The sequence below is a fragment of the Myotis davidii genome, unplaced genomic scaffold (genome assembly GCF_000327345.1).
Source record: "Myotis davidii unplaced genomic scaffold, ASM32734v1 scaffold246, whole genome shotgun sequence".
NCBI classification, from domain to species: domain Eukaryota; kingdom Metazoa; phylum Chordata; class Mammalia; order Chiroptera; family Vespertilionidae; genus Myotis; species Myotis davidii.
The window spans coordinates 779,322-797,128 of record NW_006296542.1 but is presented as its reverse complement, the minus strand read 5'-3'; the positions used below and the strand labels follow the sequence as shown (position 1 = coordinate 797,128).

Below are 17,807 nucleotides of genomic sequence, written 5' to 3'. Positions count from 1 at the left end.
AGTATTGACCTTATTAAAGAGAGGCTCTTCCTGTTAGGTTTTTACTCAGATAGTGCACCCACCAGAATTTAGACGGGATCTCTTCTCCCCCTTTCTATCCTGCGCTTGATCCCTTTGGCGAGTTGTTTCTCTCACAGAGTGAAACTATGGAGTCCAGATAAGCTGGAACCTGGGACCCAGACTTGCTCCCCAAATTTCTAAGTCCTTTGTCATAGCTGCTACTGTTGACTTTCTCATTCCTAGAGAGCTTCCATTCCCAAAGGCCAACGTCTATTCTACTTCAATCTCAACGTCAGATATTGAATGTTACAGAGTTAATGCTCTTAGATGCTTTTCCAGTCCGGTTTCTGGCTGATAGCTTGAAAGCCTCCTCTTTGGACAGCAGGCGCCTCTGTTGCCACAGACCCTGGCCGTGCCTACAGCCCATACCTCTACCGTCGGCACAGTTGGCCACTGCCCTTCTCCTGCTTCCTAGATCACACACGCGCATCCTGATTTATTTCTGTGCAAGATTCGTCCTGGTGCTGGTAGTTGAGCTGGAGAGTTAGGGTGTCAGAAAACAACTTTTCTATGAGTAATCTTTTACCCCCCCCCCCAAATGCCAACAAAGACGTCTTCATGTCTGAAAGGAATAAAGGGGCAGGAAAAGGAACCACCAAATAGCTCTGACACAGGGCTCTCTCCCCAGACACGGGTAGTGCTGAGCTGTTTAGTTGGGCAGGCTGAGAAAAGACCACTGATATCAAGTACCCCATTGAGCTGATGCTGTAAAAAACCAGCCTCGCCGAAACCGGTTTGGCTCAGTGGATAGAGCGTCGGCCTGCGGACTGAAGGGTCCCGGGTTCGATTCCGGTCAAGGGCATGTACCTGGGCTGCGGGCACATCCCCAGTGGTGGGTGTGCAGGAGGCAGCTGGTCGATATGTCTCTCTCATCGATGTTTCCAACTCTCTATCTCTCTCCCTTCCTCTCTGTAAAAAATCAATAAAATATATTTTTAAAAAAAAACAAAAAAAAACCAGCCTCTTCGCAGAAGACCACACTGAAGTGCTAACAGCCTAGCACCTGTGGGAGGCCCCTGTAGACCAATAATATGAATAAAGAGATTTACCTGGTACTTGAATTCTGTTGTTTGGAGACCAAGGTGAAGTAAGGCTGGGAAGATGGATTCCTAGCCTATGACCCTTCACCTTCATTTTTTGTCAGTTGACAGCATCTGTAGTATAGATTGACTTTTTTTTTTTAACCATAGCAACCAAGGGGCCTTATTGAACTTGGAGTTTATAACATTTCTGACACTAACATTATTTATTTTTTTAATTTTATCTTTCAATTACGGTTTATATTCCGTGTTATTTTGCATTAGTTTCAGGTGTACCACATAGTGGTTACATAATCAAATATTTTACAAAGTGTTCCCCCTGATATTTTTAGTGCCCATCTGGCACCATACATAGTTATTATAGGATTATTGACTCTACTTCCTAGGCTGTACTTTACATTCCCAGGACTATTTTGTAACTACCAGTTAGTACTTTTTAATCCCTTCACCTTTTTCACCCAGCCCCCCAACCTCTCCCCTAATCTGGCAACCGTCAGTCTGTTCTCTGTGTTTTTTAGTCTGTTTCAATTTTGTTTGTTCATTTATTTTGTTTTTTGGATATTACACATAAGTAAAATCATATGATATTTGTCTTTTTCTGACTGACTTATTTAACTTAACATAATACCCTCCAGGTCCATTCATGTTGTTACAAATAGTAATATTCCTTTTTTTTTCTGACCAAGCAATATTCCATTGTGTGTGTGTGTATGTGTGTGTGTATGTGTGTGTATGTGTGTGTGTGTGTGTGTGTATATCACAGCTTTTTTATCCACTCATCTATTGATGGGCACTTGGGGTGCTTCCATATCTTAGATAATGCAAATAATGCTGCAGTGAACATAGGGGTACATATATTATTTTGAATTAGTGTTTCAGGTTTCTTTGGATAAATTCCCAGAAGTGGAATTGCTGGGTCATAAGGCAGTTCCATTTTTAATTTTTTGAGGAACCTCCATACTGTTTTCCATAGTGGCTGCACCAATCTGCATGCCCACCAGCAGTGCACAGGGCTTCCTTTCTCCACATCCTCACCAACACTTGTTGTTTGCTGATGTATTGATGACAGCCATTCTGACAGGTGTAAGGTGATATCTCATTGTGGTTTTAATTTGTATTTCTCTGATGATTAGTAACATTGAGCATCTTTGCATCTGTCTAATGCCACATCTGTATGTTCTCTTTGGAGATGTGTCTGTTTAGGTCCTCTGCCCATTTTTTAATTAGATTGTTTGGGGTTTTTTTGGTGTTGAGTTCTTTACAAATTTTTTATGTTTAACCCCTTATTGGATGTTTAACCCCTCATTGGGAATATCTTCTTCCATTAGTAGGTTGTTTTTTCATTTTGTTGATGGTTTCCTTTGCTGTGCAAAAACTTTACCCCGAAGTAGTCCCATTGGTTTATTTTTTCTTTTGTTTCCCTTGCCTGAGGAGATATATCAGAAAAAAATATTGCTAAGAGAAATATCAGAGATTTTACTGCCTATATTTCCTTCTAAGATATTTATGGTTTCAAGTCTTACATTTAAGTCTTTAATCCATTTTGAATTTATTCTTGTATATGGTATATGAAGGTGGTCTAGTTTCATTTTTTGCATGTATCTGTCCAATTTTTCCAGCACCATTTATTGAGTAGACTGTCTTTACCCTATTGTATGTTCTTGCCTCCTCGTCAAATATTAATTGACCATATAGGTGTGGGTTTATTTATGGGCTCTCTGTCTGTTCCATTGATCTATATGCATGTTTTAATGCCAGTACCATGCTGTTTTGATTATCATAGCCTTGTTGTATAGTTTGATATCAGGTAGTATGATACCTCCAACTTTGTGCTTCTTTCTCAAGATTGCTGGAGTCTTTTTGTTTCCACATAAAATTTTTGGTTATTTGTTCTAGTTCTATAAAACCACCATTGATATTTTGATAGGAATTGTGTTGAATCTGTAGATTGCTTTGGATAGTATGGACATTTTAATAATATTAATTCTTCCAATCCATGAACACAGTATATGCTTTCATTTATTTGTATCTTTTTCACTCTCTTTCTGGAGTGTCTTATGATTTTTCAAGTACCTGCTTGGTTAAATTTATTTATAAGTAATTTTTTGTAGCAATGATAAATAGGATTGTTTTCTTAATTTCCCTTTCTAATAGTTTATTATTGGTATATAAAAATATACTCAATATCTGAATATTTATTTTGTATCCTGCTACTTTACTGAATTCATTTATCAGTTCTAGTAGTTTTTTGGTGAACTCTTTAGGTTTTTCTGTGTACAATATATGTCGCCTGCGAAGAATAACAGTTTTACTTCCTCCTTTCCAATTTTGATGTCCTTTATTTCTTTTTCTTATCTGATTGCTGTGGCTAGGACTTCTAGTACTATTTGAAAAAGAGTGGTAAAACTAGACATCCCTTCTCTTTTTTTCTGATCTTAAAGGAAACACCTTTAGTTTTTGCCTATTGAGTATAAATATTGGCAGTGGGTTTGTCATATGTAGTCTTTTTTATGTGGAGGTATGTTCCCTCTATTCCCACTCTGCTGAGAGTTTTTATCACAAATGGATGCTGGATTTTGTCAAATGCTTTTTATACATCTATTAATATGATATATGATTTTATATATTTTATTTTGTTTATGTGGTATATTATGTTAATTGATTTTCAGATATTATACAAATCTTGTATCCAGGAGTAAATCCCACTTGATTATGGTGTGTGATCTTTTTAATGTATTCCTGAATTTTATTTGCTAATATTTTGTTAAGGTCTTTTGCATCTATGTTCATTGGGGATATTGGCCTATAATTTTATTTTCTTTGTAGTGTCTTTATCTGGTTTTGAAATTAGGATAATGTTGGCCTCATAAAATGAGCTTGGGAATCTTCCCTTCTCTTGAATTTTTTAGAATAGTTTGAGAAGGATAGGTGTTAGTTATTCTTTGAATATTTGGTAAAATTTACCCATGAAGCCATCTGGTCCAGGACTTTTGTTTGTTGGGAGTTTTTTATTACTGCTTCGATTTTGTTAGTTATAATTGGTCTATTCAGATTTTATGTTTCTTCTTTGATTCAACTTTGGGAGATTGTATGTTTCTAGGAATTTAACCATTTCTTCTCGATTGTCCAATTTGTCGGCGAATAGTTTTCATAATATTCTCTTATCTTTTGTATTTCTGTGGTGTCAATTGTTATTTATCCTCTTTTCTAACATGGTTTTATTATTGTAAATTTACACATTCTAGAGGCAGGTGGGACTTGATTTTAAAATGTTAATTCATATATACCCTTTCTCTCAACAGGCCAAAAGGTGCTAGATTAGTCACCTAAGGTCTTACCACAGGTTAAAACACAATGGAATATTTCATGGTTTCTGACTCACAGTCCTCATGCTAGAGCAGCAACAGGGAATCTCAAATCACAGATAATTTAAGTTTATTTTATTTATCAACATGGGAACATCCAAACTTGTAGAGAATTTTTATAAGAGTTTATTTGAGCCAAACCATTGACATGCTGGGAAGCGAGATCTCAGATGCTCCAGAGCAGGGGTCCTCAAACTTTTTAAACAGGGGGCCAGTTCACTGTCCCTCAGACCGTTGGAAAGCCAGACTATAGTTTAAAAAAAAACTATGAACAAATTCCTATGCACACTGCACATATCTTATTTTGAAGTAAAAAAACAAAACGGGAACAAATACAATATTTGTATTTGCATGTGGCCCGCGGGCCGTAGTTTGAGGACCCCTGCTCCAGAGAATGACAGTTCTGCAGCTCCTTTTACTCATTTAGAATTAAGGAGGGCATGGAAGGAAGATTACATGGAGGCGGGAGAAAGCAAGGCAGAGAAATCTCTGTGATTGGATTACAGGATTTATCAGTTCTTTCCCCAGAGAACTTTCCCACATTGGTCCTCAGCTGTGCTACCCTTTTTTAGGAAAAAGAAAGATGAGGAGGAGCCAACAGTAGGAAGAAGATCTATGCCCAGACTAGAAAGGACAGAGAAGGGGAGCCTTCACTAAAGAATAAATCATTGTCTCTGGACTTTGTTCTGAGAGGTAAAGACAATTCCTATTGAATTTGGATCTAGAAGAATGTTGGTGGGAATTATATTTCATGTGCCCTCTGTACCCTACTACTTGTCTCCTCTGCAGAGTTGAGGGTGTGACATGGGATACAGAGGGCTTCCAATTCCTTTGCAATCAAATTCAACAAATAATTTAATATCTTGCTGGTGCTGGGGATGCAATGGTGAGCACAACTGGCACAGTTCCTTTTTCCATAGAACTTATAGGCTATAAAAAGAATACGCAGAAATTAAGGCAATTTCAGAAATATTGTCAGAGTGCTATGATGGGTGTTACAGGAGTACACACATGTAGGGACCGAGGCTGAAGGGATTGCAGGGGACTAGGAGTTAGAGATAGAACTCCTGTATCGTCGGCCTGCCTAGGGAAGCTGTGGCCTGGCCATGCTCCAGGGTAACGCTACCCTCAATCTTCTGGCTGGTCCAGTCATCAAATAGACATGAGACAGATTAGCGAGAAAAAATAACCAAACTTAATCCATACATATGAATGGAACCCCACATACAGGAGAGGGTTAGAGACCCCCCTTGCATGAGAGGTTCAGAGACAGAAAGGGCAATTGAGGTTCTAAGGCACTGAGCTAGGGATGAGGCAAAGGTGCCTTGGGGCTTCAAAGGGTCATTGCAGGATGACAAGAAGAAAAAATAAAAGCTTGTTCTGCCGTTTGGATAAGTCAAAATGTTACCTCTAATAATCTTATATATGGGGAAGCCCCCTAATTCAAGTTCTTCTAGGAAGTTAGAGGGAGGGGCCTAAGTTTCTCCTGAGCCTGAGGCTGGAATTGCCTTTAGCTCAAAACAAACCACACACCTCAGAAGCACATGTCTGGGGAGCTGTCCTGAAGCCCCAGGTAATTGCTACCACTTACTGAATGTTCCGGCTGAAGGTGTGAGCATCTTGGCATAAGCACTGAGCATCTACCAGGTTTAGGGAGCTGAGATTCTTTGGGGAGTAAATGGCAGGAGGGGAGAGAATCTATAATATAAAAGCCTAAGCGACCATTACGACCGGTCGACTGAATGACCAGTCGACAGGTTGCTATGACAGCACACTGACCACCAGGCGGCAGACGATCCATGCAGGAGCAGCCCCCTGGTGGTCAGTGCACTCCCACAGCCAACCTCCTGCAGCTGGCCAACTTCCCACGGTCCCTCCCCCTGGGCCAGCCCCCATAGGCCCCCATCACCAGCCAGGCCGAGGGACCACCCCCCCCACCTGTGCACAAATTTGTGCACCGGGCCTGTAGTCTATTATAAGACAATCAGCCCAAATTTCAATTCTGGTTCATTAACTGCAGAATTTAGGTTAATATCTCCTCCACCTTAAGATCTTAGGGCTCTAACTGTTCCTTTTACCATGTTCTTGAGGCATGTTCTACCATTTTCCACAGCTGGGACATCCTGGGGCTGTGGCAGATTGGAATTTCTAGTATAGTGGCTGTCAAACTGCGGCTCAGCAAACCGCGGCTCACGAGCTACATGCGGCTCTTTGGCCCCTTCAGTGTGGCTCTTCCACAAAATACCGGCTCTTCCACAAAATACCGACTTCTGCACATGGGCCACGAAGTTTCAATCACACTGTACGTGCGTGCCCGCACATGGTATTTTGTGGAAGAGCCACACTGAAGGGGCCAAAGGGCCGCATGTGTCGCGCGGCCGGCTCGCGAGCCACAGTTTGCCGACCACGGTTCTGGTAGAATTGTCGATCTAGTAAACAAATTTGAACACATAGACCCAATAAGTGTTCACCTACAGCACTACTGTATTACTATTAGTACTTCTAACACTAATATTACTTACATAAGATATTCAAGAAATAAAGATGTATGAAGTAATATTAAAAGTTCTGGTATTTTCCCAAGCCTCGACAGATGGATGCACACCCACTACTTAGAGACCACTGCTTTAGAGAATCTTCGTGTTGAGGGGGATTTAGGGGGATGAGTGACTGTGGGTGGGACAGTTACAAGATGGGCTTCTTTGAGACTTCTCTGTCTCTCTTTGAGAATATCCATTTTTAGGGGCTCATCAATTTCAGGATAGAAGCATAGCAGAGCTACCCCTCTTTCCTCTCGACCTCTGCCCCGTAGCCATTCCCTTGCCCCCTTGCCCCAGTTCTACTAAAGATGCCAAATAAATTATCCTAAAAGCAATTCATGTGCACATAGCTGCAGAGTTCACAGTCGGCAGCGGTCACACTTTGGGCAGATATGTTAGCCCTGGACTAAGATGCGAGAGAAACTCAAAACAAAAGAGTCTCTTGGAGGGAGGAGGGGAGAGTGTGACAGACCGGCTCAAACAGCCAGAAAGCAGCTCTGCTGTGAAGGGAGTCGTTCAGGCAAGCCCAGTAGCTCCATAAAAGGAATATTTAGTACTTGGTAGAGGGGTGGGCAAGATGTTCACAAAACCTGGGGGAAGCAGCATCCTCCGCCATATGGTGGATGATTGAGAAAAACGGGAGAGTAAACGTGCCCTCCCTCCGTCCCTCCTCCCTGCAGGGAATTCCACGGTGCATCCTGGGAGTTCTGTCTGGTTCGCGCTCCTGCCTAGGGTTGAATTAGGCCAACAGTGCATGACAGCTGTGGGCCTTCTCTCGCCAGCTCAACCCCAGGCTCGGGGAATTCTTTTCTATCCAGCCCCTCCCCGCCCAGGGCTGGACTTCTGGGTTAGCTGGCATGATGCTGCCAGACAGGGGGCTGTGGAATCTTGATGGGGAGAGCAGCTAAATCTTCCTGAACCTGAGCACCCCCACCCCCACCCCTTTCTCTCTCCCCTCCCACCAGCCTGGAACCCTCTGCGCTGCTTTCCTGGGGCAGCTCCGCAGAAGCGGTTGTGAGGTTTGTTTTGATTTGCACCCTCTTGGTGCTGCCTTGCATTGAACCATCGCAGGGTCAGCTGTCTTGACCCTGGACTGAGGCCGGTGCTGCCTCTCCCTGGAGGGGGCCCTTCACTCTCCCTGTTGAGCTGTGAGGTGTGAGCACTGGGAGTGTGACCCCGACGGAAGCACCTGCGCGCAGTGTGGAGAAGGCGGCCGAGGAGAGGGCTGTGGGGGCCCTGGGGGAGCTTGCTCTCCCCTCTGACAGAGCTGAGTGTTCAAAAGGGGCACAGAGCAGGGGGCCAGATAAGGGGCTGTTCCCTGAGGACGCGCCCTCTCCCACTCCCCAGGGTGTTTTGGAAGAGAATGAATGAGGCGAGGGGCATTCTTCTCCAAGCCCGCCACCTCCTGCTCACCCCTAGGGAAGGTGCTTTATCTCTGGGGCTGGAAGGCCACGCTGGCGTGTGCTCAGCTGGAGAAGCCCAAGTGTGGAAGCCGTTCTGGTCAGCAGCAGGCGCTGGCTAAAGCCTGTGGGCTTCTTTTCTTTCTTTTTTAATATCTTTTTAATTGATTTCAGAGAGAAAGAGAGAGGGAGAGAGAGAGAGAAACATCAGTGATGAGAGAGCATCCTTGATCAGCTGCCTCCTGCACGCCCCACACTGGGGATCAAGCACGCAGCCCAGGCATGTGCCCTGATCGGGAATCGAACCGTGACTTTCTGGTTCATAGGTTGACACTCAAACATTGAGCCACACTGGCTGGGCATGCCTGTGGCTTTCTGCGTTGACTTGAAGCTACTCCTCCCCGTAGCCCCTTGTTCAGGGTTTACAAGGTAGGACTTCTGATGTCTGAGCTCATGTCCCAGAGAGGACTGCCTTCGAGTCAGCCCAGAGGAACCCCGCCCTGGCGCTGTCTGTGTGGGCGACGCTCTGGCAAGGTGTCATAACTCAGCCAGCTGGGAAGTCCCTCGTGAGGCCCAACCCGGCCACACCCTCTCTGGGGCTGAGCTGGTTCTGATAAGGGTGCCTCTGCAGACAGTCCTGGGCCTCCTGGGGCGGCTGGCCCCGGCCCTTTCTGCTGGAGCCGGGCCACTGAGGGCTGGGCCGCAGCGTCCCGCCCTAGCCCCGGGTCCCAGCCCAGGCTGCACACACAGAGTTTCCATCTCCCGCCAGCCTGGGCAGGGGCCTGTCACTCCCAGCGTGGGGTGGGGGCGATGACTTCACGGCCTGCGAAATTCTTGTCACCTCTCCCAGCTCATGTGTTCAGTCTGGTCCTGGGGCCAGAGCACTCCTGTGTGGGTGGACTTTCCCATGTTCTTGCGGACAAGGTTTCCTCTTATTTGCTTGATGTATTTTAGGGGGAAACCCTTTTCCTATGTGTCCAGCATTGTCTCCCCGCCAAGTCTTCCTTCCCCCTCCAGGAAGCCATGCGTTTGAGCAGCAGTGCAGAGATCAGGGCTGGACAAGTGTGAGTGTGCAATGACGGCTGCTGGGCTCGGGCCGGCGGCCTCTCGGGGGCAGGGAGGGTTGGAATGGAAAGCCCAGAACCGGGGATTGGCCCGGCTCCCGGTCCCACATGGCCTTCTGTGCCATGCCACATGTCGGAGGGAGGATTCCCAAGGCTACTATGCTAATAGCCCAGCCTGCCCCTCCCTGCCACAGGGCATGCTGGGAACGGGACAGCCCCTTGGCTTCTTAAGGTAGCTATTGAAGAGCTTAGCGTGATTAAGGTGGAGCACACGCATGAGAGAAAATAGCACAAAGGGAGTCCGTGGGGGACCCTGAGGGCCTCTGGGTGAGAGCAAGGCCTGACCTTTTTTGTTTCCCATGCTGTGTCTTGTGTCATTTGCTTGGGCCCAAGAAAGGCCAGAATGAACCTTTGATTGAATACAACATGTATAGGTTGGACTGACAGACGTGATGTCACCGTCCTTGAGGGCAGAACTGATTCACCCCAACTGTGGGCAGTGGGAACGGGCTGATCTGCTCAGAGGCACAGGAAAGCACCTTCGGGGCTGCCCTCGGTGAAGACAGCGGGGTGGCCACCCTCTCTGCCTGGGACTGAGGGGGTGTGCTCGGGCATTCCCCAGAGGCGGGAGCTTCCTTGCTAAAACCAGGGAAGTCCCAGGCAAACCAAGACTAGCTCGTGGCACTAGGATGGAGCCCCGGGGGCGCGGCTGCCTCTGCCCCAGCCCCTCTGTGGACAGGTTGGCATCCAGTTGCTTCCTGTGGAGGGAGCAGCCTCGGTCACATACTCCGCTTGAGTAGTTACATACACGTCTTAGTTTGCTTATATGTAAAATGGGCTTAACAGGAGCTACCGCATGGGGTTATTTTACATGAGAAGACACAAAAGTACCTAATGAAGCGTCAGTAATCGCTTAAATGTTCGCAAACTTATTTATTGCTCATTTGTTCAGCTCATTCAACAAATATGTGTGCTACCATGTGTCAGGCACTGCTGCAGACCTAAGGAACAGAGTCAAAGTTTCTGCCCTGGTGGAGGGGGACAGACAAACAATAGATGAATACATTCTAGCATGTATTAGGGGAGAAGGCCAGGAGAGGGGACAATGAGCAGGGTAAGGGAGGCGGGGCGTGCTGGGGCAGAGAAGTCCTAATGTTAAACACAGTGGTCAGGGCAGGCCTCACTGTAAAGGTGACATTTGTACAAAGACCTGAAGAAGGTGAGAGAATGAACCCTACCTAGTGAAGAGGAATCTGAGCCAAGGGAACAGGGGCCCCGAAATAGAAGCATGTCTAGTGCGTTCGGAGACTGGGAGGAAGGCTCGCTTGGCTGGGATCTCCGTCGCCAAGGGGAACGTGGTAGGAGTTAAGGAGTGTGCTTTTCCTAATTGGCCATTGCGGGGGCTAATTGGCCTTCAGTGCCCAGTTTCACCCCAAGGGAAAGCCACCAGAGGATTCTGAGTGGATGGGCACCATGAGTTGGTTTGGAGAATATCATTCTGGCTACTCTATTGAAGAGAATGAGAATAGAAGGCAAGGGGGAAGCAAGGAGACCAGTTAGAAGGCAGTGGTAATAATCCAGGCAAGAGATGATGGTGATGATGATGATGATGATGCTTTAGACCTGGATGGTAGCCATGAAAAAGGAGAAAGGAGTAGGCCTTCAATGTACTTTGAAGGAAAAAATAACAGGATTTCCTGACTAAATGGATACAATAGATGAAAGAGAGAGAGAGAGGGCGAGAGGGAGAGGGAGAGGGAGAGGGCGAGAGAGAGGGAGAGGGAGAGGAAGAGGAAGGAGTCAAGGATGATTACACGGTATTAATATGAGAACAGAGAGAGGCAGGGCCACCTCACATGGGTGGTGGTTGCTGTTGTGGTTGTGGCTGTGGCTGTTGCTGGGCCTTCATTAAGCTCCTGTGAAGTTCCTATGATCATCTCTAGCATCTGACGTCATGGTTTGCCCTCACAGGCGTGTACTCGCTCTTGTAAAGGAGGCAGCGACCACCTCTTCACATTACGAATCCCGTTGCACTGTGAATCCCATTACGCTGTCAGTCACTTTATATTATGAATCCTGCCTCCTTGAGAAACGCCCCAAGTAGACTGACAGACAAGCAGAACTCCTGTTCCCTCAGGCAAGGCTGGCCCTCCAGCACAGCAGTCCCAACTTGGCACAGCCCTGCTGCCTCGGGTCCCTGGGGAGAAGGAGCCAGCAAGGCCCTGCCCCTGGCAGCTCTGCCTCTGCCTGCCTGGGGATCACGATGCCCTGCCCAGGAGCACTCCTTTCCCAGGCCCTCGCTTTCCTTCCCTGCTGGGAGCCTGACTTCTGGGAAGCAGCCTACTTGCCTCTAACGGCTCTTGCCGAAGCAATGCTCCCCTTTAGAGCTCAGCAGTGCCACCCAGAGGCCAGGGTGGTGCATCTTGGCCCGGGGAGGCACGAGGCTGGGGACATGACCATCCGGCACCACTTCCCCCACTGGCTCCTGTTTTCCTCCCCTGAACACTAACAAGTGGAGGGTTCTCCAATCCCAGACTCCCCAAGTGTGGATGCCAGTTCACTCCCCCTTATACCCAGGCAGGGTCCCAAATCTACCATCCCAGGCAGATGAGTATCTCATGTGCCTCTCTCCTGGTGGCTTTGTTTTTAGGATAGAGACGTGGAGGCTGTCTCAGACCCTGGAAACAAGACTCCCTTTTCAAAATCATCTTTTGTCTGAAAGTCTTCCTTCAGTCTAACCCTCTTGCTAGTTAAGATAACACTCTTGGGGCCTATTCAGTGGAGATGGAGAGTCGATATTTGCCCTCACGCTACACCCCGCAGCCCTGCCAGGGGAATACCCTGCATGTTGATTTTAGTCTGAAGAAGCTTTCTGGCTCCAGTGTCTCCGTTTTCTCCTTGCAGAGCCCTGTCATCTGCTTTTCTTTGCACTCTTTTTTTTAAATATATTTACATTGATTTCAGAGAGAAAGGGAAAGGGAGAGAGAGATAGAAACATCAATGATGAGAATCATTGATCGGCTGCCTCCTGCATGCCCCACACTGGGGATCCAGCCTGCAACCCGGGCATGTGCCCTGACCGGGAATCGAATCGTGACCTCCTGGTTCATAGGTCGATGCTAACCACTGGGCATCCCGGCTGGGTTCTTTGCACTCTGTGAAGCTCTGTTCTCTGAGTCTAGCCCTCCTCATCTGCTGACTTTTTCCAGGACAAAGGTTGCCCCACCCTGCCTGTGAGGAACCCACCCAGCTGTGCAGCCCAGTAACTTCAAGTGCCAAGAAGGGGCTAATTTGCTGTTGTGTGGAAACAGCTTGAAACAAGCCAATTGGCAGTAATGGAAATTTTAGGATTTCCCCACTTCCCTTAAAGTGTAAACCCCTGGGAACCCAGCAGAGAGGCCCAACTATAAGGAAAGCACTGGGAAGAATTCTGTTTTCTCTCTGGGAACATGCTCAGAACATGTGTGCACCACTGGCGCCGGTATGCAAGCATAGGTGTGTTAGTGGGAGCATGCTGGTTATCAAGGATGGTGTACTGTCTAACTTTGTGGCTCTACCTTTTTTGTTCTCTTTGTATTCAACCTGAATAGCAGTACTTCTCTTAGTACCTCGTACTTAGTCTACATACATAGTACTTAGTAGAATAGTAGTACCTCTTAGCGGGGTGTGTTTTTGTTTCTTGGTGCATCAGAAAGTGAAGGGTATGTGTGCGCCAAGGGGATGCCCGAAGTTGGAGTCTCGGCGCCTCTTTTCTCCTAAAGCCACTGAAACTCGAAATCGGGACACCTGGTGGGGCTGTGTCTCCTCCCCTCCGCGCATGATCTTGAGCAGACAGCGTATTCTTCTGGCCTTTGTGTGAGCCAGTGGATGGAAGCCAACTCTGTTTTTAAATCATCACCAGCATTTGCATGGTCATATGAGAGAGAAGTACTGTGTGAGACCCAGGACACATTTTTTTAATATATTTTTATTGATTTCGGAGAGGAAGGGAGCGGGACAGAGAAACGTCAATGATGAGAGAGAATGTGTGTGTTCTTAGAGCTGGAGCCTGGTGCATAACTCAATAAGGAGATGAAGTTTAGGAACAGGCTAGCTTACGCTGGGGACTAAGAAGGCTGAGTGGCCGCTATGACCAACATGTTGCAGTTTTTTTGACTGAAAGTTTCACACCCCCTGAGTCCTGAGCAAATTGGGATGGTTTGACAACCCTAATTGGATCTCATACTTGGGCAGATCAGGAAGCAAGAGGTCTTTTTTGTTGTTTTGTTTTGTTAATCATCACCTGAGGATATTTTTCCACAGATTTTTTTTTTTTTAAGAGAGAATGGAAGAGAGAAACAGAAAACCATTCACGTGAGAGAGACACATCAATTGGTTGCCTTCGTACATGCCCCGACCAGGGCTAGGGATCGAGCCTGCAGTCATGGTACATGACCTTGACCAGAATCAAACCCAGGATCCTTAGTCCTCAAGCCGATGCTCTAACCACTGAGAAACCTGCTAGGGTGCAAGGGGTCTTCTTTGTACAGGGGTCTTTTCACTGCTTTCCTCTATCATTCATCTCTTCCCCATTTTTCCAATTCATTCACCCCACTCCTATCTCCTTTTCAGGTCTATCCGGGAACCCAGCAGATCTGGAAAAACGTAGACAAGTGTTTGGACACAACTTAATCCCCCCGAAAAAGCCCAAGACCTTCTTAGAATTAGTGTGGGAAGCCCTTCAAGATGTCACCCTCATCATCCTGGAGATCGCAGCCATCATCTCCCTGGTTCTGTCCTTCTATCGTCCCCATGGTGAAGAAAACGAACGTGAGTGTCTTGAACAGCCCCACAGAGCTCTGATCTGGTTCTTCCCACAACCACCAAAAAGCACTCAGTGGTTGACAGATTATGGCTTAACAGTGTCCCCCCGTTATTCAGGGTGGGTTCTCCAAAGGAAACAACAAGTAGCTAATAAGCTTTTCTTCCAACCCATTCTGATCCCAGGATCTTTCCCCCTTTTTCCCATGAAATCCCTGTGTGGAATGTCACAAATCCTCTACCCTCACCCAACCAGCACAGCCCTGCTTCCCAACATGCCCCACACCAATGTTGGCATCTGGGGACATAACAGCAGGCGCCTGACCGTGCCGGGAGTCATAAGCTCTTTACATGTGACCTGCCTTTAATTTGCGTTGACGTGTTTTGCGCTATTTAGTCATTTGCTTCTTTTGGGTTAACATATAATAATGAAATGAAACCCAATCCTGCTGTCCTCCAATATCTCTAGAGGGAAGCTCTTTTGCCCAAGAGTTTACATTTTTTTATTATTCTCTTTCCTTGACTTTCCACTCTGAGGGATGGCAGAAGCAACTACCTCCCATTTCTTCAACGTCAATCAAAGCCCCTAGATGACCCTCTTTCTCTCCTTTCGCTGCGCTAGAGTGTGGCCTACCTATCAATAGCCCAGAGGACGAAGGGGAGGCAGAAGCCGGCTGGATCGAGGGCGCAGCCATTCTGTTCTCGGTGATCATCGTGGTGCTCGTGACGGCCTTCAATGATTGGAGCAAAGAGAAACAGTTCAGAGGGCTGCAGAACCGCATTGAAAAGGAACAGAAATTCTCCGTTATTCGAAATGGTCACATCATCCAGCTCCCCGTGGCTGAAATCGTGGTGGGTGATATCGCCCAAATCAAATACGGTGAGAGCTCCGCGCTTCTCTTACCCATGCCACTCTCCCTATTGCTGAGGCCAGAAAGGTATGCTCCCAAATTGGGTTAGCCTCTCGGTCGCTTTTAAGGGGGTTATCTAAGGAAATTCAGAGAAAGAACTAACGGAAACGCTCCCAGAAGACTGTCAGACTTACGTGTCTTCGGGTTAAAAGTCGATAATATTCAGGCCATGGGAAGGTGTTTTGGGGGGAGCAATTGTTTGACATTGTAATACCTGGAAAATAGTCTTGTCCCAGGTTGTCTTTCAAAGGCTCTCTGGGCCATTGCTTCTAGGTGAGAGGTCTGAGATGGTGTTGGGTGGTCCCCATCCTCTGCCAGGCTCTTACTGCCCACCTTTCCCTGGCTCCCCTTCACCTCTGTGCACTAGGTGACCTGCTGCCTGCAGATGGGATCCTGATCCAGGGGAATGATCTCAAGATTGACGAGAGCTCTCTGACTGGGGAATCGGACCATGTCAAGAAATCCTTAGAAAGAGACCCCATGTTGCTCTCAGGTATGGTTTTGGCCACCTTGGTTTCCATCCTGCCTCCTTCCACACAGCCAGGCCACAGAGACCTGATTCAGGCCCCGCTCTGTCTCCTCTCCCCGGGGCAATGGCATATGAGTGGGTTAAATACAAGGATCTAAGGTAAGCTAACAGAAGTTCTCGATGGAGCAAGTGCTAGAAGAGGGTGGGTGGTGGGGGAAGGAGCCTTACTCTAAAGCAGTTAGACACACTTATCTTCTTATCCCCCAATTTACTTGATCTATTTTATTTTTTTAATATATGTTTATTGATTTCAGAGAGGAAGGGAGAAGGAGAGAGAGGGAGAAACATCAATGATGAGAGGGACTCATTGATCAGCTGCCTCCTGCACACTCCCCACTAGGGATCGAACCTGCAAGCTGGGCATGTGCCCTGATCAGGAATTGAACTGTGACCTCCTGGTTCATAGGTCGATACTCAACCACTGAGCCACACCAGCTGGGCTGCTTATTCTATTTTAAATGGCCCCAGCTCTTGACCTTTTCCTTCTCTCTGCTGAGCATGTCATTATCCACAGGGGAGGAAGGGAGTCTGTGTTTTACACTGGAGCAGGCCAAGGTGTAAAACACAACACTCTTCCCACCTTCTCCTTTCTCCCACAGGGACCCATGTCATGGAAGGTTCTGGCCGGATGGTAGTGACTGCTGTGGGTGTCAACTCCCAGACTGGAATCATCTTTACCCTCTTGGGGGCCAGTGAGGAGGAAGAGGAGGAGAAGAAGAAGAAAGGTAAGAGGCATTCAGAATGAGACTCTCTTTCCTCCTGTCCCCATCGACAAGCCAGGAGGCAAGGGAGCAGATCTGATGGGAGACTGCTGGATGAAGAGCAGAGACGCAGATGGCCACCCTGGCTCTCTAGGGGGCTCTGGTGAACCCCAGATCCTGGCTCTAGCTCCCAAATCAGGTTGCACTTGAGCCTCCATCTCTGTGCATATTGGTGGGTTGTAAAGAGGTGAGTTATAAAGCCTGCCCCCAAATGAGCTGGCTAGGTGCTCTGGCCCTAACTACCCCTCCAGGTAGTCCTCTGATCCCCTCCCTTTCTTCCTCAAACATGGAGGTGGAGGGGGGCAAATGAACCATGAGGGCTAATGGAAAACTGGCCTGGAGATGGCTGGATTCCTGCCGAACCATGGGCTGCCAGTGGAAGAGAGAGAGCAGCTAGGAGAGTGAGCAAACAGGTAATGCCTACCGTGACGTTAGCCCTGCCTTTGCCATTCACTTGTTCTTGAAGGAAGGAAACACAGAAGGCAACTGAGAAAAGCATAGTAAAACCAGATCTGCAGCTTCCCCTAAGCGTTCCTTCTTCCCTGGAAGGAGAGAGGGACTCCACCACTCAGACAGAGGGCTGTCTCAGGCCGTTTAGTGGAGGGCAGGGTATGACCAGGAAACAACACGCTGTTCGTCTCTGCAGCTACCTGCAGATGAGTGAGGAGGAGGCGGCCTGGTGCTGGTGATGACGTGGGGACTCTGCCGCGCCTTTGCCATCAGGCCAACACAGTTCACCCCTCTTGCTCCCAGCCCCACCCCATTTCTCCACGTGATGCAGCCGTGCTCGGGAGAAGGCGCTGTGTGAGTGTGCGCTCACCTGCATGAGTGGTCTGCTCCATTCCCCGTGGTGTCGTGAGAAGCCCTAGTGAGAAGGGGTGTGAGCAGACGGAGCTTGCTTCACATTCCCTTCCTGGGGTCAATTTTTTTTCAGCCCCTTTGCTGTCGCCCTTTGGGGCTCTGAGCAGGACCAACAAATTGGATATCTGATCTCTTAATAGTCACTTTGGGTCTCCACCCCACTTTTTTCTTTCTTGTTCAAACAGGTAAAAAACAAGGAGTCCCCGAAAATCGCAACAAAGGTAACCTGTCCACCCACTCATCTCCCATCTCTACCTGACTACACTCAAACCAGACCTTCCAGGCCATCTGCCTTCTCCCTTTTCCTCGCCATAAATCTGTTATCTGCTGCTGTGGCCCAGATGCCTCATCCTGAGGAAGGTGCAGAGATTTGGGGTGGTCTCAAGGTCCCGGTCTCAATCCAAGATGGGACAACAGCACCCTCTGCTGTTGGCTCAAGGAACCTCATGTCAAGGTTTCTCTTGGGGAGTGTGTGG

General features: G+C 47.5%; 1 protein-coding gene across 4 annotated transcripts in view; it reads left to right on the top strand.

Moving 5' to 3' along the window:
• The window catches only part of ATP2B4 (ATPase, Ca++ transporting, plasma membrane 4), a 94,150-nt gene that overhangs the window by 48,131 nt on the left and 28,212 nt on the right, over positions 1–17,807 (top strand). For 3 of the 4 annotated variants that reach the window (XM_006771996.2, XM_006771998.2, XM_006771997.2), the window contains exons 3-7: positions 14,081–14,278; positions 14,892–15,149; positions 15,548–15,673; positions 16,309–16,434; positions 17,517–17,552. In XM_006771996.2, the coding sequence (XP_006772059.1) occupies positions 14,081–14,278; positions 14,892–15,149; positions 15,548–15,673; positions 16,309–16,434; positions 17,517–17,552 (744 nt within the window). The remainder of the gene's footprint in view (positions 1–14,080; positions 14,279–14,891; positions 15,150–15,547; positions 15,674–16,308; positions 16,435–17,516; positions 17,553–17,807) is intronic. The other variant, XM_015569303.1, reaches the window with a different exon arrangement.